Source organism: Apteryx mantelli, chromosome 23 (assembly GCF_036417845.1).
Source record: "Apteryx mantelli isolate bAptMan1 chromosome 23, bAptMan1.hap1, whole genome shotgun sequence".
NCBI lineage: Eukaryota > Metazoa > Chordata > Aves > Apterygiformes > Apterygidae > Apteryx > Apteryx mantelli.
The window spans coordinates 2,677,234-2,704,016 of NC_090000.1; the positions used below are offsets into that span (position 1 = coordinate 2,677,234).

A 26,783-nucleotide genomic window follows, 5' to 3' on the forward strand; every position below is an offset into this window, starting at 1 on the left:
AGGCTGGGGGTGGCAGATACCCAAGGGGCTGCTGAGCCCTGGACTCTTGCCAGGAAATCTGAGCAATGAAGTTGGCAATGGGAGCAAAGGAGCTGAAAGGCACTTACTGGAGTTGGGAGGCCAGGAGTCTCTATACTCGTTTGCTGCTCTGTTTGCCGGCGACTTCCCTCGGACCTAAGGGCAAAACCGAAAAGAATGAGAACCAACGGTCACTTGCCATGTTGAAGCTCCCCTTGCTGCTCAGCTTGCAGTTGTGCATGAGGGGTGGAAGTAAAATGCCAAGCGCACTCGGAAACTTTTACCCTTCTCTCTTGCCTCTTCTGTGTCTCCATGCGGTGCAGCCGTTCCATCAGGCTGGAGATGCCCTGCTCCAGACTGTCAATGGTGTGGTGCTGTGGGTCATGGCCACTGAAGCTGTTCCTCAGGCTGCGAAGGGCATCACGGACCAGCTGCAAGTCATTTGTCTGCCCAAGAGACCACAAGTTAATCAGACTGATCCCAGGCTGCCTTCTTCCCATCTAAAGCCACAGGCCTTATAAAGGGGAAATCTCCCTTATTAAGCTAGCAGCCTCAAGGAGAAGGGTGCTACCTGGAGCCCCTGGCTGGGAAAATATCCCTTAGGTGCACTTACCCCTCGGTGGGCTGTGGGAGCAGCTCCTTTTCCTGCCGTCTGGAGGAAGCCATTACTCTGAGCACTGTGATTGCTGTAGCCCATCACCTATTCAGGGGGAGATATGCACGCCACAAGGAGCATAACTGGAATCTTTTGCAAGGAAGTCTTCCTATTTGCCAACTTCAAAGTGAAGAGAGGACTTTCCAAAAATCAGCGATACAACTGGCACCTTCTACCAAGTAAATATTCTCACAAAGGAGCGTGCAGGCAGTCCTATGGCCCAGGGCACAGACATGATTCCCCACATATGGGGCAGAAACAGGGGCAGAGAGAGGAAGGAGTTTGCCACTAGGTCACAGCGGGTTCTGTAAGCTCTAGTGAGCACAGTCAGTGTGGAAGTAGCACCGTGCAAGGACAGATGCTGGGGCTGGCACTCTTTCTGCCCAGACAACTACAGGCTGTCAATGCATGTGTCAACAGGAAGAGGAGGAGATAAGAAGCTAAGCCCTGGTCTAACCATTAGCCTGTGTCAGAGCTGGAACCGGAACCCAAGAGTACCTGGCTTCCGCTCACTCCTGCACTCCCCTCACTGGTTAATCCCTCATGATATTAGAGACTAAGCCAGAGTTCACTGCTGAGAGCTTTGGTAACTCGGACACTTTGTGGAGTCTGGCTGCTTTGGTTAGAGCCCAAGGTGACTGCATTGAGCCTAACCTCTCTGGGATGAAGGGAATGACTCATGGAGCTAGGTAGCAAGAAGGAGCTGGACAGAAACATTGCTCCGGCAGTCTGATACGTGGACGAAAGCATTGCATACCTCCTCAGCTTCTCTCTTCATACACTGGGCCAGCAGGGCCTCTTTGTGCTCCAGCTCCCGCTCCAAATCCACCTGCAAAGGGAACAAAAAATTCAGCACAAACAGAGCCAGCAAGGCAAGTAGCAGCTCTCAGGGCACCAGTGCAGCCCACCTGCTCCATACCTGCTGGTAGCTGGCCTCAGAAAGCTGCCTAAGCATTTCATCCAGTTTGGTCTGATGCTGCTGTAAATGCCGATCCTTCTGGCCCAGTTCCTTCTGCAACACAGGGATCAAGGGAATCACAGCAGGGCAGTGAGTAAGGAAGGCTCACAGTCACATTCCTCAAGGCAAGGAAGGGTCTTTACAGTCTGTCAAGACCAGGTTCCTCTACAACTTGACTTACACAATCTATATACTTTTAATCAGATGTGAGACCTGAGTTTCAAAGCTTTGTTTGAAAAAAATCAGTCAGGTTCCTATTGCCTACAGCCCCCTGGCCAAGCACTGTGGCCAGGCAAGTGACCGACCCGAAGAAAACAGATTCCTGAGGGATCAGTGGGTAATTCAGTGACACAGGCTGACTTGATGGGTTTCTGCAAGAGTGTTAGACACTTAGCAGGATATCACAGGAAAAGTGTGACAGCAAAAGATCCACTATAAAGCTGCTGAGACAGAACACAAGGACCATCTTATCCCTCCATTCATGGCTATTGTGAATTAATTCACTGCCCATAGTACTGTTCCCTGAGGTGCCAGAGTGCCAGAGAGACAGCAGTCACATTCACAAGACAGAAAGGAAGAACAACCAGATGCTGCCCCAGCAAAGCCCCCAGGGAAAAAAGAGGTTCTTTACCTTGTATTCTGCCAGTAGCCGGTTTCTCTCTTCAACCTTCCTCTGAAGGTCAACCTGCAGAAACAACACCCAAGTGTGAAGTATGTATCCCTGGAGATACAGTGCAAACCTCTTTGTCCCTTATGCTAAAGGGTGACCAGACACCAAGTATTTGCAGGGAAGCAGGGTTCAGGGGAGCTGGTGCCTAAGGATGGCAGCCTTTTGGTTAGGGCAATTCCTTCCCAGCCTTGCCCTCTCCTGGCAGAAACAGTACATGGTAGCTTCTCCTGTTGAGTGCCACTTGCTAATGCAGGGAGCACAGTAAGGAAGGAGCAATGCAACTGTACCGTAAACATCAAGGGAGCCCCTCCCTTTTTCAGAAGGCCTTGGAGGATGGGAAGTGGGAATGAAGAGCAGGAAACTCCAGTGAGTGTCTCAGCTTGCTAGTGGACTCTGTGTACTGTTTACTGTGCAGAGACCTTTGACTGGTGCTTCTTTATCCCACGACCCCAAGAACTATTGCAAACAACCACTAACTCCATCCTGTGACTGCTGGAGCCCTCAGGGCCCCCAGCCTCTTTCCAAAATAATGTTGTAGTCAGCAGCACAGTGACTCACGTTCTGGTTGTGCAACTCCTCCTTGTCCATGTTTGCTCTCAGCAGTTCCTGCTTTAGCTGAAGAACTGAAGCATCCTGTTGAGCCAGCCTTTGCTGCAAAGCGTCCTGGGAAAAGATGCGTTATCTGTAGGAAGGTGCAAGACGGAAGCAGAGACCCTTTCCTGGGAAGCCACTGATCTAGACCCATGGTAATAACACACTGGGGCCACATAGAGGTCTGAAGTGTTGCAAAGGTCCTAGTAGATCAGAAGACATGCAGACATCTGCCCAAATGGACTCTCAGACCTTCTGTCTTGCCCTTCCCTGCTCATGAATCCCCTGCCAATGTTTTAGCCATCTGTGACAGATTTCTGTGCGTCTGCCTGAACTTTCTGCTCCTGCCCAGCCAATTTGTCTTTATGGAAGAAAGCAACAGTGTGTTTGGAGGGCCTACAGTTAGCATCTCCAGCCATGCATCTGCACCACCCACACAGCAGAAAGAGGCCAACGTCAGCCAAGGACACAAGGAAACTTAAGCTCTCAGCATGACCTAATTGTGCAATGAAATCCTCTCGGCAGATGCCCCTCTCTGGGCTACCTCTGCACCTTTCACTTCGTGTTACCCAGAAGCTGTGAGCTCCACCTTGGACAGCTACTGCTGTTCATTTCCTTCCCGCGCCAGCCTGATGGGCAGTTCTAAAAATATCTCTGCTCAGGAGCAGATTAAAGTGTTTGTACCTCCAGAGGGAAATACTGAGCAAACAGGAGCCAGAAATAGGGAAAAAAATGCTGCAACTGAAGAGGACAAGGATACCCCAATGCTCTTCTGCCTCTGCTGCCAAGAATAATGAGTTCACTAGGCCAGTCCTGCTGTGCTCACCCCAAGAAGTGTAAAAAGGAAGGAATGAGAACCAAGCAAGCATCCTGCGCCACGTATTTTGTTTAGGGGAAACTGAAACAAGAGGTGATATTTGACCACAGTCCTACAGACAGAAACAGAAGCCAGAAGATCCAACTCCTCGTGCCTGCTCGAACAGCAGGCTCTCCCCAGTGCCAGAATCAGAGCATAGGATCCCCCACCTCTCACCGCCCTCATACAGCTCCCTCCATTCCCTGTGACTCCTCAGAGATGTATTGTTGCTGCTGGCCCCACTCCTGGGCTGTGGCAGACTCCAAAGCTTTACTATTACTATTTGATGAAGTGCCTTTTTGCTCACTTTTATTCCCTGTAGGTTTCGGGCTTCTTGTTTGTACTTCAGTAACTCCTTCTGTAAATGCAAAACAATTTGATTAAATGCGATCTCTGTGTCACTTCTTCAGAAGTGACCCTAACTCACTGCTCTGTCCCCCCAAACACCTGCTTCAGAAGAAAGCACATCCCACCTTTTGCCATAGATCAAAGAGCAGGTCAGGCCCTGAGCCATTTTAATGAGTTACAAACATGGCTAAACAGCTGAGCAACTCTCTAAGCCCCCACTGTTAAACACAAGAGAGAAAGGTCCCTTAGTCCCGCAAACCTGTCCTTAAGGGCATGGCAAGTACTTCTCTCCCAGCATCAGAACTGGGCGCAGAGTCAGCTCCACCAGAAAGCTGAACTGAGGCAGACGTGACAGGAAAGGTTCTTCCTAACTCTGTTTATGCAAACTTGAAAGATTGTTTATGTTCAGACATGGCTAGAATTTTAACAGTTGTCCTGGATAAAGTTTTGTGAAGCTGGTACAACCTGGATCTCTTCAGCTTCAAGGACATGTAGGAAAATCTATTTCAGGCCTTACTTAAATTCAAACAGTACTTAGTTTTTTGTTTGTTTGATTGATCTTAGAAAACAGCAACTGACCTTACCAACATTGGCTTGAGGGAAACCAGGGAGGTAGCAGATATTTTTCTGGTGTTATCCCATATATTTATATTAACTGCTAATCTGGGTGCAAAAAACGCTTCCCAACTGACAATCTCAGAGTGCTCTCCAGGTCAAAGAGAATTACAGATCTCAGGCAAGCAGGTAGCTCTACACTCCTGGAGGGATGGAGATCCCATGCAGTGGGAGGTAGGAACCCAGCTGGACCCTCTACACAATATACCCAAAGCAAAAAAAAAAAAAAAAAGTAGGGGCAGAGTCTCCAAATATCCCATGCCCCCAGAACTTTTCTTTTTCCCTTCATCTATCCCCCTCTAACCTTTAGGTCTTGATTTTCCTCCACGCTCTGGTCCAGACGACTTCGAATTATGATCTAAATGTAAAACGCCGTGGTTATTGCCTGCGTAAGACACCTGCCCATGGCAGAACAGCACACAGAGCTGCTGGATCAGAGAAATGTAGGTACAGAAATGTGCTCACCAGCTGCTCTTCAGGGCAGGCTCCATGTTCACAAAGTACAAAGGAACCTTCCTGCTCATCCTCAGGCAAAGACCCATTTAGCAGCAAAGCCTAGAAGGATAAAGGAATAAATAAATAAATAAACAAACAAACTTCATCAGGGATTTCAAGGGAAAGCAGGTTGGCCAGAGCTCCAGCCAGCAGTCATTCACATCAGCAGTCTCTAAACTGTTTCATTTCCCATTTCTGCTTATTCCCCCCCAAAGCAGTAAGATTTTTGAGGAATGAATAGCAGAATTTATCCCCTGGGAAAGGTCTCCCAGAGATATCTGTCAGACAATATTCTTCCCCACAGAGAGACACCAGATAAAGCCAACAACTTGGATTTTCAGGGAGCAAAGTCCATCTCAGGCTTCAGTTCAATGACATAAAGTCTTTGCTACAATAACAGATTTTAAGTCTAAAGCAGAGAGGCTGAACCAGGTTTGCATCATGAAGCTTCTCTTCCAGAACCAGACTGAAGCCTTCCAAGGGCTCAGTAAATCACAGGCGGAAAAAGAAAATCCAGCAGCTTGTTGCCCAAGCCACAGGTACTGTGATTTACAGGAGCTGTGGAAGGTAGGAGCTCTGGCACAAACACATCTAGCAGGGCTGAGTTTGTCAGGAACTTCTCCTATTCTCAGACCTGTTGTCTAGTCTCCATCTGCACTAGGAACCAGAACTGGGGTAGACTGGCTCACACAAAAAGCAGCAGTAATACAAGGGCCACTGAAACACTTGAATTCTTAATACCTATCAGAAAAATCAGTAGGATCAGCTCCTCTGATTTCTGGGTAGGTCTTAATTCCCACTAATATCAGTAGGGATTTAAGAGCCTAAATGCCTTTAAGGATCTGCACATTGGCAGCCCCCCTGCTGAAAGAAGCCATTCTCCTAACCATATATCTAAAACAGAATTTAGAAACAGGATATTCAGGAAAGCATAATTCTGTCCTACTTCAGGCAAGATGGGCACCTTCAGGACTGCTGCCCAAGTGAGGGAAGAGCCCTCACCCCCACAGACAGGCTGAAGATCTTGAACTCTCTCCATGTTTGAGGAAGGCTGCTAGAAGCTTGGTATTAACTCCTTCAGCAACCCCAAGAGATCCCACAAGCTTGCAGGAAGATGCCAGAATTTCCACATTAGACTGAGCCCAGCCTGAAGGAGGGAAGAGCCTGCACCCTAGAAAGCATGACTGGCAGAAGGGGACCAGATCTCCAGCAGGGTGAATGCTTAGGGGATGCCACGCTGGTTCTCCCTAACTGATGGTTTTTACAGACCTTTCTGCCTCCAACTTCCAGAACTCTTGGTATTTGCTAGGATGTCACATACAACTGGACAAGTCAATAATTTAAATAATCACGTTCCTTCCTTTCAGATAGTTTTTATTTTATTTCTACTCAAACTCCATGGCTATAAGCAAAATAGCCCACGTGCAGCAATACTCCAGTTCAGCCCCAAAAGACGTCAAGGCTGACAGGTCGGGTTCTGCCTGCCAACAGAATTCTCCACCAAAGAGCTGCAACTGCTGTCAAATAGCAAACTGTCAGCAATATGTATTCAGTTAATGCAAAGGCTCTTAGGGAAACAGTTCTCTGAGCTCATCCCAAATTCAGCCCAGCAGGACACTCAAGGAGGAATCACACTGGAACATAAAAAGCTGCCATGGTCTCAGCTCCTTATGGGGCATACAGGTCCCTGATATTTCAGTCAAATCTTCATGAACTGGAGGCTTTTAAATATTGAGCAAGAGAGAAAAATCAATTAATCAAATCCAATTTCTTGGCAAGCAACATCAGCTGCCTCTTCCTACTCCCGGGGGGAAGAGGGGGGCAGCAATGCCAGCTGCTTGCCCTCGTTCCTGAAACACGGGGCTGGGGGTGGGGGAAGTGAGACATGCCAGTCCTTCCAGTGCTGCCTCTCCCGGCTCCCAGTGGGCACATAACGCAACCGGATTTCACCAGTGCACCAAGCATCTATTTTCTTCTGGAGTCTTTTGTGTCTCCTGCCCATTGTCCGCAGGGGGAGCACCCTCCCGGCTGCCTGTACTTCTCACACAATCTCCGCTTTGTTTACTGGCACATAAATATTTACAATTCAAAGCCAGTATGGTTCCCAGCACAAACAGAAAGGAATATGCCTGAGAGAGTTCAGGGTCTTTACCATATGGATCAGGGGCTCTGCTCCCCACGTGGAGTCACACAAACACATGGGGCGGAGGGTCATTTGGTCACAGAGGGACTGGAACAGGGCAGCAAGAAAAAGGTCTCACAAATAAATAGCCATGTGGGGAATGTGCCAAATCTTACGGTTCAGCCCAGCTCACTCAAAGACTGGTGCAAGTCTGTGTGACCCCATGATCAGCTCTGTGAATCTCCATTGATTTCCCGACATTCCTTGTCTCTCTGCATTACTTCCGATCACAAATCACAGAGACTGCTCTGTTTTCCCAGGCCGCTAACAAAACCTGCGGGCTGCCAAACGCCCTGCTGAGGAATGGGAGACCCAGCACATGGGAAAACACTGCTTTATCTTTACCATTTTGCACAGTAACATACGTGCTTTGCACAGTGACAGCACATTCAGGAGTTAGCACAGCATTGCAGGATGGTTCACCCAGCCAATGAACCCAACTACAAGCAGGACTCCAACCAAAAGATAACAGGGAGATAATCAACTTCTAAACACACACTTTGTTCTGGATTCTCCAAAGGGGATTCCTTTCTTACCTGCATTCAGTGTGCCCTTTACCATCTTACAGTCCACCTAAATTACTATTACTGGACATCACTGATCTTAGGTCTTCACAGCAATATCATCTTCCTCTTCCTCCCCATCCTTCTCTTCATCCCCACAGAATAAAAGCCCCAGAAATCATGTCAACATTGAGTTTTAGAGAATCCTTAATTATATATATATATAAAAAAAGGGGGGGGAGGGTCTTGTCTGGATTGCACAGAATGGTGTTAAAATCTTTTCTTGAGGCCTGGTAAATGCACTGGGGATGGGGTAACTGCAGCTGTCCTTCCTTCCTTCCTCCCTCCCTGGTCTGTCCTGGTTCAATATAATGGAGTATGATGGGGGACAGGCATAATCCTCCACCCAGCAGGACTGTGGCCTGATCCAGCTCACTTCAAAATTGCACGCGGGAAGTTAGACATCCACTGCATTCTCCATTCTGGAAAAAGTGACCAGCACCAAAATAATAAGTCCAGGAGGCCAAGAGAACCTAAACAAAGCAGGCACTTGGGCCAGAGTGCAAGTGGTATTCTGTTGCTGGAGCAAGGTCTCACCTGGCGACAGCAAATGCACTCCAGATGCTATCAAATACTTCCTCGTTCCTGAGCAGCTCTTCCCAGAGAGGAGGCACCCCAATACTCTGGTGACACAGGAAGAACCACTCTTGCCACTAACAGATCTTTTGTAAGATCTTTCGCAAGATCACCACAGGGGATCCTCCTGGGCCAGGATTCTCACTCGGCTCTCTTGGGTTCCAGGCCAGTGTCTCAACCACAGGATAACCCACCTTCCAGCTACAGCTGATGAAGAAATAAGAATATGGAGGGGAAAAGCCAGCTGAAAAGAAAATCAGTTACCTGCAAGCCTGAAATCATCTTCTTTGCTTCCTCCATTTCCTTTTCCAAATGGTCTTGTTGTTCCAAAAGCTGTTCCTCCCATGAATTCTCTAGATACGACCCAGGGTTTCCTGCTTGCCACTCTGGCTGAAATTGAGATTCTGTCTCTTCTGGAAGAAAGAACAGCTGAATATGGTCATGATGGACAACAGAGGAGTCCAGAAGACACTTGCACCACATACAATGATTGCCTGCAATTACCACATAAAAACTTTTCCTGCACAGACACAGAATGAGCCAGCTGGTTACACCCGCCTGACACAGCTACCCATATACCTTGTACTTCCCATTGTTGTGATATCCAGGCATTGATATCCTGCAACACATCCTCAGAGAGCCTAACAAGAAATGAAGCAATTTTAACCCATGTTTCACTGATAACTAAATAGCTGTATCATAGTCTGGTTCCCAGCCACCAAGTTTCCATATCTATATTAATCAGCATCACAATTACTAACGTAGGTCTAGATTTCAATGAGATAAGCGTTATATATCTTTTCTGATCCCCAGTGTGAGTTGGGTCACTGGTTAGCTATTATCATCCCCCATGTGGCCCAGGAACGTAGATTTTTTTCTGCAAAGAAGGGATGACGTTACATGAGGGCTAATCATAGTGGTGCCTGTTACCTAATTAACCAAAGACAAAACTGGCCAGGGCAAGCTGTGGTACTTCTACAGACATGCAGCTAAAAGACCGCACTGCATGGGCAGCAAGTGGGCATGGTACTGCTAAGAATTCAGGGAAGAGCCACAGCCTGCCAGCTACTTCAGCTACCGAGCTACTCAGTCAAATAAGTTGGAAAGAGCACTGAAGGAGGGCTTTACTGGCTGAGGCAACACAGTATTTCCTAGGAGAGCTTCTGTCTTTCGCTCTTGGGATGGAAGCTAACCAGAAAGAGGTATTATTAGGCTGCACTCCTGAGAAGAAAGTCTCATAAGAAACTTCTTTGAAAACACTTCCTTCATCCTGCCTGAGAATCTAAAGTGTAAACTGATCATATCACAGGGCATTTGCGGCAATACAGCACTGGCTTCTCAATGCAAGCACCACAACAATACTACAACAGTTCCATTCCTTACAAAGAGCCACTCAACCTATGCACAGATGTGCTGTAAACAGAACCCTGTTTACACAAAGCCAAGTTCTGCCTCATGCGCATTACAAGTTCACATGGACTTAGTCTTCTTTAAGGGAACTTTGAATGTTTTTTCAACAGAGCCTAATGTAAGATGAAAGCATTCTCCCTACAGTATAAATAATATATGACACTTAATCCTTCTCCAGTGCTTTTCATCTTCCAAACATTAATTTTCTGGCCTCCCAGACTTTGCCATATTATGGTACAACTGTATTGTGAAGTCTTGGGATTAGTTTTGTATGGACAGATGCCCAGCACCCCATTCTCTATGTTCATTCCAGGTCTCTGGAGAGCTTTTCAGCAAGTCTGTGATATAACAAATCACAAGGAAAGCGAGAGCTGTAAAGCATTATCTGAAGCTACCTCTTTTAGTTTCTGTTTCTTCAGTGTGGATGATCACAAATTCCACCTTCTCCTCCGACTGGGTTACAGTGGATTCACTCTTCGTGCTATGGATAGGACTGGGTGATGTGAGGCTGCAGAGGAAAGAAGAAACAGTTATTTCTAGCAGTGACTAAGTGTGGCAAGGCTCAACGGCTGACATCATCCTCATCCAAGATATAAGTGAACATGTAGGAAGTCTCGCTGTAACTAAGAATTATCTGCATGCCAGGGAAGCCATACCAAACCAGACTGGGCTTGTAACTTTTCAGTCACTCTACATGAATGTCATAGGTGGCTAACCGATTTGTGGAACAATTCATCTTTCCATTTTCCTTAACAGAATGTAAATTTGAGACAGCTACCACAGAATTAACATACACACTCAGACGAGGATAAACCCACACTCTACTGCAGTTCTTCTCAGAAACTGAATTTATTGTCAGTCTTATATGCATACTGCAAACTGAACCGAAAGCCACCCTGACTTTCTTCATATCTTACCCCTGCATTTCAAAAGCATCACTGCAATCTAGGGAAATCAACTTGAAACTCCAAGGGCAAAATACTTTTCAAAGTTGGATACCACTGCCTCATGTTCCTATGTTGAAACTTCTCAAAAGTATCCACATTTTTCCAGTGCAGCCATCTCAGCTGACTGTGAGGTCCAAACTCCCAACCTTTTTTCAGAGATTCTTCCTAAATGCGTCACCCAGACAACATCAAAGGTGTCTGAAGCTCACTGACCCATTTAATGGGCCTCCAAAGTCTCAGGAACTAATTCTTGCAAGTGTGAGCAGGAGTTAATTTTTCATTCTCCTCAAGACAGAAACAAAAGCCAGAGAGAACAAAAAGAAAACAAAGTGGAAACAATAGAATAGTTTTAGAAAAATAAAAGGTTTCTACAGCTCGCCTTCCCCATCTTCCCAGCACTGCTGTTACATATTCCACAGCTCTAACAGAATCAGGAAAGCCTTGCAACAGAGATGGAAATGACTTGCTAGCAGGTTCTGTCTGGTCCACTCCCACAGCCAGTGCTGGCCTAATTTTCATTTATATTCCAGACCTTCCAGCAATTTAGCTTAAATGATCCAAACTAAATGGACTTCCCCCACAGTAAAAGAAAAGATTAATGCAAGTCACTAACTGAAAGAATAACCATCCTCTAACAAGGATCTCTGACAGCTACAGGACCTGTTCTTGTCCTGCTGCTCGAACAGGGGGCATGTTTGTTAAAGGGGTCCAAGCCACCTGGCTTTGCTCAAAGATTTACCTTCAGGAAGTCTGATCCCATCACAGCATCTCCCAATTAAGGGCATTCTGTATACAGTATTTGCAACCGAAGACAAGCAGGAGCAGGTGGCTTAATGGATGCACAGCATAAATTTAAAATAATTTTTCAGCAGCCCAGTGAGCACTATTGGGTTTACGCTACACAACAAAGATTAAGGATGAAACTTTCTGAAAGCACAGGTACAGAGAGGCAGCTCGGCTGATCTAACACTCCAATAATGCTGAGGGCGATTTGCCTTCCTTTAAGGAGCAGATCTTGATATTCCCCCAGCACATCCTTAACTGAGACTCTGAACCTCAGAAACCACCATCCTGATACGGCCACTGGGAAGTGCACTGGAGGTTCTCACCCAGGCAAGAGGTAAAAGGATGAGAGCTCTCCTAGAAAAACAATATTACAAGTTGTTGGGTGAGAAGCTCACCTAGGATGTAAGGGTGAAACTGAGGTATGGACAAAAGCAGAGAACTGGAAGGGATACTGTGGAGAGGCAGAGTGCGCTCTAGGCAGGAGCAGGTTACAGGAAACGAGGGGGTGCCACCTGGAAGTAACACCTCCCTCTCCCCAAGTCAGCTCTTTTCAGAACTGGATCCACAGACCAAAGCAAATCTGTAAAGATCTCAGCTGGGGGAGGTAGTGCGCTCACCACAGGTTTGGTATCCCACACCACATTAACACAAGAGTTTCACTCCAGTGTTCCTATATCCACAGATCCCTTTCCAGGCAGTTTCCCTATTTTAAGAGGCCAGGGGGTTCACATGGCACTAGTGACTGCCTTTCAAACCATACCAAACCACCCTGCAAAAGAGCCCCCGGGATGCACTTAAATGGCTGATGAAGCAAAGGCACAGGCCAAAGGTTGCCCTAGTCATCACTCCGCCAAAAACATTTCAGATTTTTTGCATCAGTCACCAAGCCTATTGGAGTACAAAAAATCCACTGATATGATTTCCTCTTTAAAGTACATAATAATTCACAATTAAAGCATGCAGAAATAAGTGCTGGGAAATTAAAGCAATTTAAGTAAGATTTACGATGCAGACAACGGTTCTGCTTCATTTATCACTGCTTGGTGTCTTAACTAATATCCTTGCTCAGTTGAGTCCCTGCATTGCCAGTGGTGCACACAGTCAAGGCTTTAGGGAAACAGTGATAAGCCTGAATTCTCTCATAATTTTAGTAAACACCCCATCCCTGCTGTTTCATACAGACAATGGCAACAATCGCTCACCATTTGACCTGCTTCCCTCCCATGATCCCACTTTAACCTTTCGTCTCACAGAGTCCGCTTCCCAGGGAGCCTCAGGATTTGGGCTACAGGCATGCCTCGTCCCTTCACATGCTCCAAATTCAGTGCAGAAGACGCCAGCTCCTGTCAAGCTACTGGAGAAATATTTGCAAGCTGGACTGCTTCACATGAGCTGAAAGATTCACAGCAGAAAACGCTCAGGGTCTTTGCAAGAAACCATCTGATGGCAGATCCGCAGCCCCCACACGCAGATTTGACTCCAGAGTCAGGGAATTCAGCAGCCTGGGTTTTGGTTTTGCTGGTTTTCCGCTTGATTTATTTGTCTCTTGCTGCTGCATTTTGGTCAGCTGCACGCCCTTGCTGTTTGCATCACACAGACTGTGGTCTGGATGACGAGTTGCATTTCTCATCCCATTCTGCCCAGTTTAGATTCCCAGCACCTGCTGCAGATGCTGAAGCACAGCCAAGGGAAGGTGCTCCTGTAAGTAGCAGGTTCCTCGCTCTTCCAGCCTTGGATATGGTCTTGAAACACGGCATGCAGCACTTCCCAGCCTGCGCACGGCTTCCTCACTATCTCTAGCTCCCTCTCTCTCCTGCTGTCACACAGGCTGTGCAAGGCAGAGCCTTTTCTCTGAGATGCCTGGCTCAGGGTGGGGGTGGGAAGACTGGTGGAAAGGGGAGGGGAAAGGGAGGAGGGATGGGTGAGGGGCTCGGTGGCCTGGGACGCAGTCTGATTTTGCCAAGTTTTCCATGAATCATTTTTACTGCCTTTGCTTACTAGAGCTTTTCTTCCTGGGAATTCTGATAGCCGCGCTGTGAGCTCTCTTACTGAAGAGTTAATGCAGAAATGGGCTGATATTAGAGGGGATGCTCTGGGACAGGCTCAGCAGCAGCACAATTAGACGGAGGGGGATGGCTGCAGTTACTAACCACATCCCTCTTGCTAATAAAAAACTATGGCTTTTTTCTGTCAGCCAGTTCTTGTAACCGAGCTACTTTATTTCTCTTTGGAAGGAAAAAGAGAAACAAGCCTCTTTTTTTATCGTGAGGCCTGGGGTCAGCAAAAGACATGACCAGGACCTGGAGCTCACACTGCTCTCAATTTCCTTGGGTAGATCGCCGACTGATCCATCCCACCAGAGGTAAGAGGAAGCACGGTCCTCGGGAGCTCTGAAAATAGCCAGCATGAACCAGATTTGCAGTGGAAAGGATGCAGCCAATATTCTCAGAGAAAGAATATTTTGACTATGCAAGGAAGAGACCTCTAAACAAAGTCCATTGGAAGTCAGTGCAACTGCTTGGGGACAGAGTTTGAAATAAGGGTGAAGGGAACTGGAAGCTGAATTCATGAGAGGAAGGCAACACAGGTGTTCTCTGCATTTTGTATGGGGAAAAAGACCCAGAAGAATGAAAGGCTGGACCACAATAGCCAAGACCTATATGCAGTGGCCTTACATGCCAGGACCTCATTTCTCTGGAGGTGTATCATGAGTTAGCCTTCATTTCCCCTGAATACCCACAGGTACCTACGTCTTCCCTGCACCTATTCACAAAGCACTTTCATTCATCAACTCAAAACAAAGCGTACAGAGTATGGCTACTGTTGAGTCTGATTTCTGAGACACCAGGCACTGACTGGTGCCCTACCACAGTACAACATACTCCTGATTTCATGATAAGACTTGATATGAATAGATCTTTCCCCACTTGGCAGTTCCTCCTGCAATTAAACAGCCAACCTCTGTGTTTGTAATTGCTGTGCCTCTGGCTAATGGCATCAGATGCCTTTTTACCACAATAGCCTCAATCTGCTCTCTCCTTGCTCACACAGAGCAAGTTCTATATCTGGCAGTGCTGGAGGCTACAGAAAAGCAGTCTTCTGCCTGGCAGCCTGGATCTGTTCCCCAGCTGGAGCCTTGCATGCGAGGGGAAAAAAAAAAAAAAAAAAAAAAAAATCAATAGCATTACCATGCCTGCTCTCTTTCACCAGCCCTCAAAGCTGGAGTCTTGCCCTTTGATAACACTGACAGAATCCAGCACCTTAAACATCCCTTCCAGCCTGTCTCTTGGACCTTGCTGCTGCTGAACACAACACAATTTCTGACCCTCCTCTCTGTTTTTGAAGGAACAAGTCTACATACTGGATGGGGAAAATTCCATTCTCAAGACATTATGACTGAAATCTAATTACACATCACGGCATATTCCCAGTTTTAATTAAAAAAGTGTTTTAGCTCCAGCTTGATCTAATATCTGATCATTTCCTGGTGAGCTATCAGTCGCTCTCTATGCGCCTCCATGACACAGGATTAGCAGAGCTCAGGAAGGGAACCCACACACAACCTACTGGGCAACCTACAAGGGCCTGGGGTTCCCTTCAGCTCCTGATCCACACACACAGGGAACAAAGTGGAGAAGAAGGACCCAGAAGAATCTGGTGCAGTTTCAGAATCTCTAATTCAACCAGAAAGTATTTCCTATTAATGACATTAACCAACACGAAGAGTATTTCTCTCAAAGGTACAGGTTGTTTCCATGTTTCTTTTTCCTAACTCCAGCATCCTCAGCTTTTCCAGAGTTAGATCCCATTAAAGCCTTGACAAATCCATTGGCCTTTGCTATTCCAGCCTTAGGCCTCTATGCACCCACATCTACTGACATCTGGAATTTCTACAGTAGCTGCTATGCTCCAATTTGGAGATGTGCTCTTTTACTCCTGAAAACAAGACAGCTTTAAAAGTTCCAGGCAGAAACAGATTAAAAAGGCAAGGATTCTCACTGAAAGGCTAGATATTTCACTTGAGATGTGCATCTGCATGCTGGAACATTGTTTTCTGAATCCACGGTAGACGGTCCAAGAAAATTGCAGAAGTCACATATTATATAAAAGGCTCTCACCATGTTATGTCCTATTATCAATAGTAATACCCACTACCATATACTAAGAAAAACTCATGGCATTCTGGAGAAAAAAAAAAGAAAAAAAATCACAAAGTGATTTAAAATGTGCATACATGGAAATATTCACTCACCAGTGAAAAGGGGCAAACAGCAGCTGCCTGACAACGCCTGATAGGGTAGGAGAGTACCCATAAAATCCTACGGCCAGTTCAAACTGAAGAACGAGCGGAGAGGCAAAACATTTCACTCACCGTCCTGGTAAGATCACAGTTAAAAAGTCTACACTGAAGTCCTGTGAAATTAGCCATGAAATCCTATTGCCAGGGCCAGAATTTTTATCTCTCCCTTGGAAATGACAGCTTCAAAAGTACACTCTCTGCTGACATCATGTGGAGACAGTGGTCCGATACCAGCTCACATGGAGTTCCCATACCTTTCCGAATGTGTATGGCTTCAGTATTTATGAAGCAGGCCTCAGGGTGATACACAGCAAAGCTTTGAAGAAAAGTCCAAACTCCTGTGCTTCTTCTGTCCATTCTGTTGGACCAAGTGACCCCAGTTCTCAGGTACATGGAGGTCTCTTCATATTACAAAGCATCAAAAGTGCCCCAAGAAATCCTGTGGAGAAATCCTGCCTGCAGACTCGGCCAGTGGCAGTGTGCCCGAGACAAATGAACCTCCTCAGTCCTGCACGATGGAAAAATTCTAGTTGAGGCAGTCTCAGGGCCAGACAAGGAGACAACAGAGCAGAGCAGTGGCTTAAACTGGGGCCAGGAGACTGTGAATCAAGAGAGCTGCAGCCATGCCCATGCAGCTCTGCCCTCTTAGTCTGCTCCTGAGGAGCTCAAATGGAGCAAAGCATCATGCCCACAGGGAGATCTGATATGTTCAGACATCCAGTCCTTCATTTTCAAGCTAGTTTCTTAAAAAGGGGAAGGCTGCCTTCACTATGAGCATATCCACACTGGAACAGCTCCCCCACCACAGCAGTTTCCGAAATACCTCTTCAGCTACACTGTCTCTCCTGTATCCACAAAAACAACAACAAAAACCACAGTCATGCATCACCCCAGTAATTTGCGGCAAGAGCTTTGACTTCTGCCCCAAAGCAAGGGGGAGTGAGAAGAGCCTCTAAAGCACCAACCTGATGTGTTGTGACCAGCACATAGTGGTCAGGTTCACAGCTGTGAATTATACCACTTCCTACAGCAAATGTGTTACATGATGCAGTTCTAACCAGTCCTGGCTTCTGCAGAAGCCATTTCTTTAGAAAGCCTCCACTTGCCCCAGCTTGACCTTGCTTAACTTGTGCTAGTGAATCCCCAACCAAGGCTGCAGGCTATTTATAGGACAGAGCATATACTTCTCAGGATCCAAGTCCTACTTTAAAGGGCAAAACCACCTCCAGTGGAAACCGTGGTGAACTCTGACTTTTGGGCTTTGCAAGAATATGAGGGAGATGTTTCAGTAAAATAATTAAATGCTGCACTGGACTGAAGGTGAAAGTCCAGGGAATGGAAGGGTAAATTAGATAACTGTGAAGCTAGAGACAGAGGTGATGGATGAGGGCACAATGGCAATGAAAACAGCTGCTGATCCCCCAGAAACTACAGGTCTGGATTAAAGAATAGTGCATTACTGTAACTGTCTCCTGTTCAAATCCACATGCCCCCTCCTCTCTGCAGGGCATGACGTTTGTTTGGTTTAAGCTCCTTTCTTCCACATCTTTTCCATCAGCTCATGAAACATTCATCTCTTGCACCCTAGCTACTCTGCCCCCTCTTTCCTGCAGGGCAGGACAGGAACTCTGGCTCAGCATCCCTCATGCCAGTGCTCACTCACTCAGCTCCACCTCTACATTCAGGTTACCAGTAAAATCCTGGACTGGGTGTTTCCTGATCCTATTCCCCCTGTCTTGCTGAAGGACACTCCAGAGCTCTAGATGCAATTATAACTCAGGAGTTCCCAGCTCTTATCCATGTGTTCACATCATAGATGAGATCAGTTTTATCTGTGGGAGAAATGGCAGAAAACCATAGCTTCATGCTGGTTCCTGAGGCGTCACTCTACAGATCAGCCAGAAGACTGTAGTTTGGGAACCCTCCTTTCTATCAAAATGAACCAGACTCTGGTGATAAGGAAGGGCACACTGAAGGGAATGCAGTGTACAGACTCTGCCATGCACGGCACCATGAGGGGACACATCCTGGCAACAGAGAGTTTCTTACCTGGAGGAGTGGGACTCTGAGGGCACATTCTGCTGCCCTTCATACTGCTGCACCAATGCCCGGACACTCCAGTAGGGGTTTCCAATCTCCTCATCCATGCTGCTGTTCCTGGAGGTAATAATCACAGAATGAGGGAAGCCTTACCTGGCAGGGGCAGAAATTATCCTGGTCTCCAAGGAGGATGGCAGGAGAGCTGATGAAAGGAAGGTAAGAAGGAGGGGACAGCTAGAAAACTGACACTTTTTAAAGAAAATCTAGTATCAGGGAGCTTCATTCTGTGTTCTTGGTGTGAGGAAACACAGGCAGATAGGAGCTTACCTTTTAAACCCATCCCCAGTTCTGTGGCTAGAAAAATTAGAAGAGTTCTGGGAAGGCAAGGAAAAGAACAACATATGCAAATAAAACAAAGATTGTTTTTCCTGAAGAATTCCTGGTCTAAGGTCTTTGCAAGAAAAAACTTTAACATTTAATTTTTCAGCAAAACATATAATTTCAGCCTCATTTCCAAATTGCTTCATGGGTACTCCCTTGAGCCAGTATAATATGGGCAAATGACCTTTAACTGTGTAAATGAAACCCTCGATAGGCAGCCATCTGGCTTCCATTTAAATGTCATTACTATTCTTATTATAATCCACATAGCACCTTTTGCAAGTGTTAAAATGTGCTTTTCAGAGTCACACATTCCTTCTGTACATGGATCATTTCCCTTCATTATCACCAGAACTCCTCTGCTTACAGCTGATTAACAGCACACGGCAACATTCTGCATCCGTCTACAGCAGGAAGCATAACACTGGGATGAACAGCAACGTAGAGGACAGAATGCACTTGGACAATAGGAGCAACACTATAATTCTGGCAAAAAATGCTCCCAGGTCTGTAACCAGGACCCATAGTTAAGACCTTAGTTTTCTGTTTCACTTGAAATGATAGGCTCCAAGTACACAGCACCAAGACAGGGCATTGTGCTCAGTGCAAGAGGGAGAAAAAAAGGCAGCCTCGGGCACAAAGAAGTGTTCTTTTGCAGTGAGATAACAGAAATTCAGCAGTCGTTTTGCTGTTAAACCTGAAAAGAAGCTAAAATACCTGTAGTTTTCATCATGAAGTAGCCAGGCCAGATCAGTACTTCCCTTTGTCAGGCCACCATTGGTTTCACTGAGACAGTAGTGGTTTGTCTCCACTTGTTTGTGCAATGGGAGACTCCCTTGCATAGGGAAGCATCAGGATCAAGAGATACTTTTTTTTTTTTCCTAAAAGGTATTTTGCCCAAGTGCTAACACAGCTTGACCTCACATAACCAGGAAGCACCCCTTACCTCTGCCTGTGCCGAAAAACATCCCGACCCAATTGTGAGACATCTTGACGAACATCTGCCAGAGCAGCCACCGCCCCTTGGGCCACGGCGGCAGCAGAACGAGGCCTGTGACTGGCAGCTGATGCCGATGCACTCTTCCCCACAGTGCCAGCTGGTGCGCTATGATTCATTGCTCTCCCCGAGCCTGGTTTGAAATGAGCAGCTAAGGCCAGGATCAGTCTCATGATAGATTTCAAGTTTCCATCAACAATATCTGCAAAATGCAATTAAAGCCAAGAAGAATGCCATTAATATGAAGTCCCACAAGAGCTGCATCTGACCAACAAGTGTGGGTGCAATTAAACCCAATGGATCATGCCAGTAAAAAAGAAAAAAAACAAAGTACTATGCAGATAGGACTGCATTACAGCATGGATACTTGGTTTTGCTTGTTTTGTACAAAGCAGCACGCTGACTGCCACCTACAGATCACAAGTTTAAGTGCTTTGAACAGGCCTGAGCCTTTCTTTTGCGGGCATTTCAGCTAACAATCCAGCAGGTAATGTGACAGCATATTGTAATTACTAAAGGGTCTCTGGAAGAGTACAGCAGTCACTGAAGACTGCCCTTGTCCTAGCAGCTGCTCCAACTGGCAAATGGAATTTGCATTTTTAATATGAAAGATGAGAGAGCAGCAATGTTTCTTTTTAATAGGTGTCTTGTACCTTAAATTGTTTGTAGCACCTTGCAAATTTTAACTAATCAGTTCTGATGATCTCACACTACACACTTCCCCCAGCATCTAAACTAGCTCAAATGCATTGACTACATTCACTGCAAAGATCAACTGTTCTTTCAGATTAGAATTTTTTAAAACCATTTAGTGAATTGAAATACTCAAAGTCCATTAAAAATAATAGGACTTAGGCTTCCAAACAGCAGAGGCAGCCTTGAAAAAAAATCACAGGTGCTGGAAGCATAAAGGCTGGTTACTGTTTGCTTTAGTGGCCAAAAAATAAGGAATAGTCAATATGTCACAGTGACAGTCACCTCCATGTCACTCATGGAGAACATGAAGCCATGGATTTGTGTGACCTGCTTGAAGTCCCAGAATGAGTCAGTGTCAAAGCTGTGATCAGGGCTCCAGAGCTCGTGCCACAGAGTCCTGTGCCTGTATCCCATCCTATGACCACATGATGCATCATTTCATTGTATGTCTGGGTTGATGCATTTGTTATGGAAGTTACCAGTATTGCCACCATTTCTACAGTCATGAGCCGGTAAGAATTAGTTTGCAACATTACTGATCGAGCCTTCAGTTTGCCAGTAGCTCTACTGTGGGGACAGTACTCATTCCTTTTTATGCAAATACTAAGCTTCTCACCTTGAGGCCTATAAACCAACAGCTTGCGCTCTTTTGCTAAAGCCAAGAAAGGTCATGTGCTCCACGTAGTCAGTCTCAGCATCTCTCCCCTGCCCCCCATCTGCAGGGCCCCAGACAATAGGAACAGTCCCCCTCCCAGTACAGTCAGCAAACCGCAAGGATGAGGGCCTGTTTTCTGCCCCACGAGTATTTTTTTCCCCCAGTCCTTGTGATACGTGACTAAATCATGCCATAGACATGTGATTTTGTGTACTGGGTCTCTTTCCCATTGCATGCACTGTTCTTCTCTGCACAGGAAATACAGCAGAGTTTGTAGGCCACAGGAAGCATTATCACAGGTTTCCAGAGGTCCAGAATTATTTTTCCCAAGGCTCATTTTACAATAACAGATTTGTACCTCCTTTCAGTGAGACAGTCTAAGTCTGTATTACCCATTACTGACTGTTTAATAGCAGGAGAAAAGGGATTTCTGTTCTTGTTCACTGAATTTTGCTATCAAGAGCAGATAGAAATACAGTGTCATTCAACCCAAAACCTATTACCAAACCACAGAAGAAAAAAAAAACCCACTCCCCACAAACCAACCGGTACACTATCAGTTTAATATGAAACAAAACAGAACTAGGCCTTCAACAAATAGAATCATCTGAGGCTACCTCCAGAAGCACATACCTTTGGCTGATGTCTGATGCATGCGGATCTTTTTGGATGCCACAAACTGTAAGACCTTCTCCACATTTTCCCTCATTTCCTGCTGACTGGTGGGATTGACCTGAACTCCATTCAGCTTCTCACCAGCTGCGAAAATGGAACACCTTAATTACAGAGAGGAACAGAACTGCTAGGTGCTGTCACAGGAACGGTCACAAGTGTAGGGGCTGATCTTGCATCCTGTCAGGGACTGCAAGAGACATGCGTGATTTCTTTTCCTGCTCATAAGGTATCCAGAACTGGGGATAACCAGGTCAGAGATGAGCTTTGCAATATATTGCCTGCAAAGGTACATTTTGAGCATACTTCATTATTCCATGATTGCTCCTAAGTCAGTCTGTGCTCATCTGTGTGGAAACATTAGACGGTACTGCACAGTCTCAGAGAGAAAGCACCATCTCCCAGGACTGCTTCTGCTCAGCCTCTCTGTTCTCTTCTTATAAATATCAATATCTCGGCAGGCAGTTCACTCTTCTGAGAACGCCCCACATTGACACCTGCGTGCGTGTTGTCTCCCAGCCCTGCCCTTAGCATTGGAGATGCCGAACTGAGTCACAGTGACACATATACACAGAGAGGCAGCTAAAGGCCCCCACCACAGTGAGAACCTAACACCATTCCTCTATAAAGGAAATCCTTTTGTGGCTGTATTCCAGCCTTGCGGGAATTAACACGGCCTCTGACAGGTTTCAGCACGTCTGCCACATGATACATTCGAGACCACGTATGTATTTGGAAAAGTCCCCAATTTGGCTACCCCCCAACGTCACAGATGACTGTCTGCTAACACATTTGGACTTCAATAGAACTGCCTGTACGGTTTGCAATTTTGTTTCCTTTTAAAATGGCCCACTCTCCCCCAGCTCTGATGCGGTCAGTAGTGCCCACCGGCCAGCCTCGCAGAGGTCCGAGCCAAGGCCAGCCTCTTCCGCACAGTATCTGAAACTGCAAGATGAAAGATAGTGCCATGTGGCATTACTGACCTACAATCTCGATAAGCGAGGAAAGAATAACTCCATCTCGGAGATCTTGTCTCAGGTCTTGGACTGGCTTTATTGTTGGCTTCTTCTTCAGCTGGGAATTCACCCAGGCCACATATGCCTGCAGTTGTTGCTTGAAATAAAAAACAAAACAAACTGTTTGCAAACCACGGCTCTTTTAGGGGGAAGTTGGATAGCTCTCACTTTTCTCTCACTCTTCTTCACAGATTTCACCATCTTCTGCCTTTGAAAATAAACACAAATGGATCTCATCCCAAAGCCTGCTGAGCACTGACTGACGTCATTGCACACTGTGCTGCAGCTCAGCCCATGCCAGGATGGGAAGAGCAAGCAGGCAGCAGGACAGGACTCGTGCTAAGCACAACTGAGAAGAGAGCTTGCTTTACATAATGTCTAATGCACGCAGGTGCCAAAACAATGCTGTCAGCCCCTCATTTTTGGTGCCAAAATTCATTCACTCACAGTTGTTAACTCCTTTCACTCTCACCCCCAAATATTTCCTTCCAGATACCTGAAAAATAAAAAAGCCACAGTGCAGAAGCAAGAAAAATCTGTGCAATATCCCACATTGAACTATGCCAATTACCAAAAGAAACAACCAGAGCAGATTTCCTGGAAGGGACCACAGCCTCCCTCCTCCTTAGCACTGCAGGCACGGCTCACTTGTAACAGCTCATGCAACAGGGATGAGCCACCCTGTTGCAGAAGACCCTTCCTCTGTTTCCCGGGAGCTGCACCCGCATTTCTAAAGGACCAATTCTGTTTCTATACAGGGCCCTGAACACCTGGGGGCTAGCTTGCCACAGCACTTAGACCTGCAAGAGCAAAGAGCGCTGCCCTTCTGGCATCCTGGGTGCTGCTTCGCACAGCTGCGGATGTTGACACGAGGGGAAGACCAGGGAGACCCAGGCTCCCGGTCAATGCGAGGACCCACCTGCCATCACCGACTGAAAGGCACACAGCCGCTTCACGTGGCCTTTTCATTTCTGTCTCCCTCTCACCGGCACTTCCATGGCTAGTGGGAGCCCTGGTGAAACTGAAATCCCTTTGGGCAGGGTTTGCGCGGCACGTGGAGTGTAAACAGATTGATTCATTTATGGGACTCTCTTTCACTAAGCTTCCTGTTATTCTGCTGGTGCAGCAGGTTTTAGGTCTCCATTTCATATTATCTCAGCAATGTCAGTCAGAGTTTATGCTTTTATTGCCCACAACAAAAAAATCACATTCTGATCACAGCCTCACTTTAATTATCTTGACAAGGGAAATCCAACTTTAACCGCACCGCGGCTCGGTCTGCTGATTCAGAAGGGTGCCCGGACACTTGTGCTCCATGAGTTGTGCTCACTCAGCAGGGCGCTGGAGAGCGCGACAGAGGAAACGAGCCTGGGAGACAGCCCGCTCGCTTTTAAAAGAAGGAAGCAGAAGTGGCAGAACTGGTGCACGCTCGCTGGAGCGGACGTGGCCCTTCAGTGGATGGGGTCTGTGTGATCTTCTCTGGCTGTGACAGCAACAACATACGTCAGTTTTGCCTGCCCAGTTTCAGGGGGTTCTGGTTTCTACTTAATCCTGCATATCCCCTGTCGCATTAACAAGCATCGCCTTGACTTCTGTACCTTTTGCAGAAAATTATGATCCTGCACTGATTTTTAGGTCAACAGTAATAACAGCTCTTGCCAGCCTGCAAGAAGCATCCCAGCCTCTTGCAAGTATACTTAAACTGAGCACGTGGGCACTGAGATCCAGTCTCGCAGCACAATCTAATTCCAGAGCCAGACAGACCACAAGCCTTCTATCACACAGGCGTTCAGACAAGCTTTAATTTATTCAAATAATTATCAGTGGAAGAGAAGTAGGTTTGTTTACAGAGCCATCTGTTACCCAGTAATACAGCATCAGCACCATTACGGAAATATCTGGATTCAATAAACACTTTCTGAACAGGGTTGCATGAAAATTGCATCTGAAGTCTATGGAATTTAAGAAAATAATCTCCTTCTCACCGATTGTGTTTACTTCTTTGTACTTATTTTTTTAAATCATTTTACAAAGTTCTGAACTAGAATGCTATATTGTACTAATTCCGTAATGGGTATAACTCCTTCCAGCCTGCAGAAGCTTGCAATTCTGTGAGAGACTATAGGGTTCTTCCAGTCAGAAATCTCCTTTTTCACTCAAAGGAAAAAAAATTATGCCAAAGTAGAGCCTTTCACTGAACAGTTGATTCTGTTTCTTCTCTCAGCATTCTTTGTGCATTTACATAAATGTATTTTTTGGCACAATGTTAATCTCTATTATTTCTTAAAAGCACGAGAAGATTAAAACTGTTACTAGAAAAAAAAAAACACTTCTAAATCCCAGTACATTTACACTTTAAACAATCCTGATTAAAAGGAAGATTTGGGGGCAATGGAATATTAATGTCACCATTACAAAGGGGAGAATCTCATAGCAGTAGCTGCTACAGTACTGCAGACTTTCACTTAATTAGTAGACTTAGTATTACTTTTTCCACTAAAGCATAAGATTTTCCTCTAGCTATTCAGACAGTTGGTTTGTTCATCATTTCCGATTTTGTATCCAAAAAAACTTGAAAAGGTAATGACTTCACCAAGAGACTTAGATTCCTGCAAAACTAAAAAAACAGGGAGCAAGCTGTCACTTCTGGCAGTTGAGATGAGCAGGTAACTGAACTTACTGAGAAAATAACAGATAGAAAAGTCTAATGATCTAAAAATAGTAAAGCGGTGTTAAACACGTAAAGGGACAAAGCCTCCAAGCTGCTCAGCAGAAATCCTAATATAGTAATGCTTAAGCTGGGGAGGCAAAACTGCTTTGCTTCCTTACTTTCTGCGACTTCCCCGTTGGCCTGCACAAACAGGGCAGCACAAGCACTCGGCACGGAGCTGGCAGGGCTGAAACGCACTCCGTGCTGCACTCCCGTCCCGTCTCCAGCACGGGCACGCTGGAGGGACCGGGCACAGCTCAACCCCCTGCCTCGGAGGCTCTTCTAACCTGCGCCTTTGCTCCAGAGCAGCTAGAAGTTCAGGAGGTACCAGGTGCTCTAAGGCCACGCTTCCACCTCATACCTCTCGAGCTGCATCCTCTGTGTTGCTCCCCTAGAAAAGCAGGAACGTGGTCAGAGGGAACAAGCAACCCTTAAAGCAGCAGTGCCTGCTGGGGAATCCCAGGCTTTGCAAAAAGAAGAATGGAAGAATGTAATCCTTAACGCTGAGTTTCCTCATCTTTCCCTCACTATTCCTTCTGATTATTTGCAGCTCCTACTTGGAATATCCAGGCTTAATTAGACCACAAGAATTTGAAGATCAGGATTATTTTTCACCTTTTGTGCAGCACCCATCCTAAAGGGATCTCGGTCGTAACAAAAATTATACTATCCTAATTAACAAAAACAGACCCTAAACCTAGAGGCAGGGCAAACAGCAGAACACAAGCCAGGCTCAGGAAAGGATGCCAAGTGAGCCTTTAAGCCCCGAAGGCAGGAGTCCATAGCGCCCCATACCTGCTCAGGTATCCTGACAGCTGCTCAAATCCTTTGCAATTCTCCTGTTGAACCTTTGCCCTTTCAGTAGGAGGGGAAGGTCCTGCAGGACCTATTTCACTAATTCCTGCCATGTTCTAACTCTGCTAGTTTCAGCTTCCTACAGAAGCTCCAAACTGCCCAGGATTTAACAAACCCCTGGAGCTTCCCCTTGTCGGTTTATAATCAGGTGTGGCTCACAGCTATATCTAAGAGCACTCAGAGACAGAGCAGCTACTGTTCTAACTAGCTCACCCCTTCCCTTTACCTGAATAATTAGTCCTTCAACCACTGACTACCCAGTAATTTTCTGCTACTCCCCTGCATTTTGCTCTGAGCTTCAGTTCAGCCACATCCTGGACTTAACAGGGCAGACACCAGGGCCCAGTCCTGCCCCCCCTTTCCCCTCCCCCCCCAAAAAAGGCAGAATTTTCAAGGGAAAAAAACATACTAGCCTAGTCTAAGATTTACTATACAGAGCACAGATTATTAGGATTGTGATGGATTTAGGTTTAATCCTATTTATATTAACACAGCTTTGTGTTCCAAAAAAAGGCCAGGTTTACCTGTACGCTGCAACTAGGAAAGTAACTCCCTTACCAGAAGGGACTTGGAGCCCAGATTGCTTCAACTCCTAGGCAGGTCACTGCAAGGTTCTTACATCCAAGTCACTTTGGAAGCCCTAAAAGACTTGTAGGGACTGGAGAAGATTTTAAAGCAAGATACTAGGGCCACCCACAAGGGTGTAAAGGGTTTGACAACTTGCAGGTACTTCTGCTAACATGTTACAGGCTACCACTTCAGTGCTCTTCAGTGAGCAGTGCATTTGTGAG

The 26,783-nt window shown here is 46.2% G+C and overlaps 1 protein-coding gene across 2 annotated transcripts in view; it reads right to left on the reverse strand.

The window, feature by feature from the left end:
* The window catches only part of DIXDC1 (DIX domain containing 1), a 41,865-nt gene that overhangs the window by 6,504 nt on the left and 8,578 nt on the right, over positions 1 to 26,783 (reverse strand). For both annotated transcript variants that reach the window (XM_013956631.2, XM_013956646.2), the window contains exons 2-17: positions 22,395 to 22,524; positions 21,373 to 21,498; positions 19,338 to 19,590; positions 18,020 to 18,127; positions 10,333 to 10,445; positions 8,792 to 8,940; positions 5,177 to 5,266; positions 5,016 to 5,069; positions 4,056 to 4,106; positions 2,860 to 2,964; positions 2,263 to 2,316; positions 1,593 to 1,685; positions 1,431 to 1,502; positions 632 to 718; positions 303 to 464; positions 108 to 174 (exon numbers count right to left, since the gene is read on the reverse strand). In XM_013956631.2, coding sequence (XP_013812085.1) covers positions 108 to 174; positions 303 to 464; positions 632 to 718; positions 1,431 to 1,502; positions 1,593 to 1,685; positions 2,263 to 2,316; positions 2,860 to 2,964; positions 4,056 to 4,106; positions 5,016 to 5,069; positions 5,177 to 5,266; positions 8,792 to 8,940; positions 10,333 to 10,445; positions 18,020 to 18,127; positions 19,338 to 19,590; positions 21,373 to 21,498; positions 22,395 to 22,524 — 1,714 coding nt within the window. The remainder of the gene's footprint in view (positions 1 to 107; positions 175 to 302; positions 465 to 631; positions 719 to 1,430; positions 1,503 to 1,592; positions 1,686 to 2,262; positions 2,317 to 2,859; positions 2,965 to 4,055; positions 4,107 to 5,015; positions 5,070 to 5,176; positions 5,267 to 8,791; positions 8,941 to 10,332; positions 10,446 to 18,019; positions 18,128 to 19,337; positions 19,591 to 21,372; positions 21,499 to 22,394; positions 22,525 to 26,783) is intronic.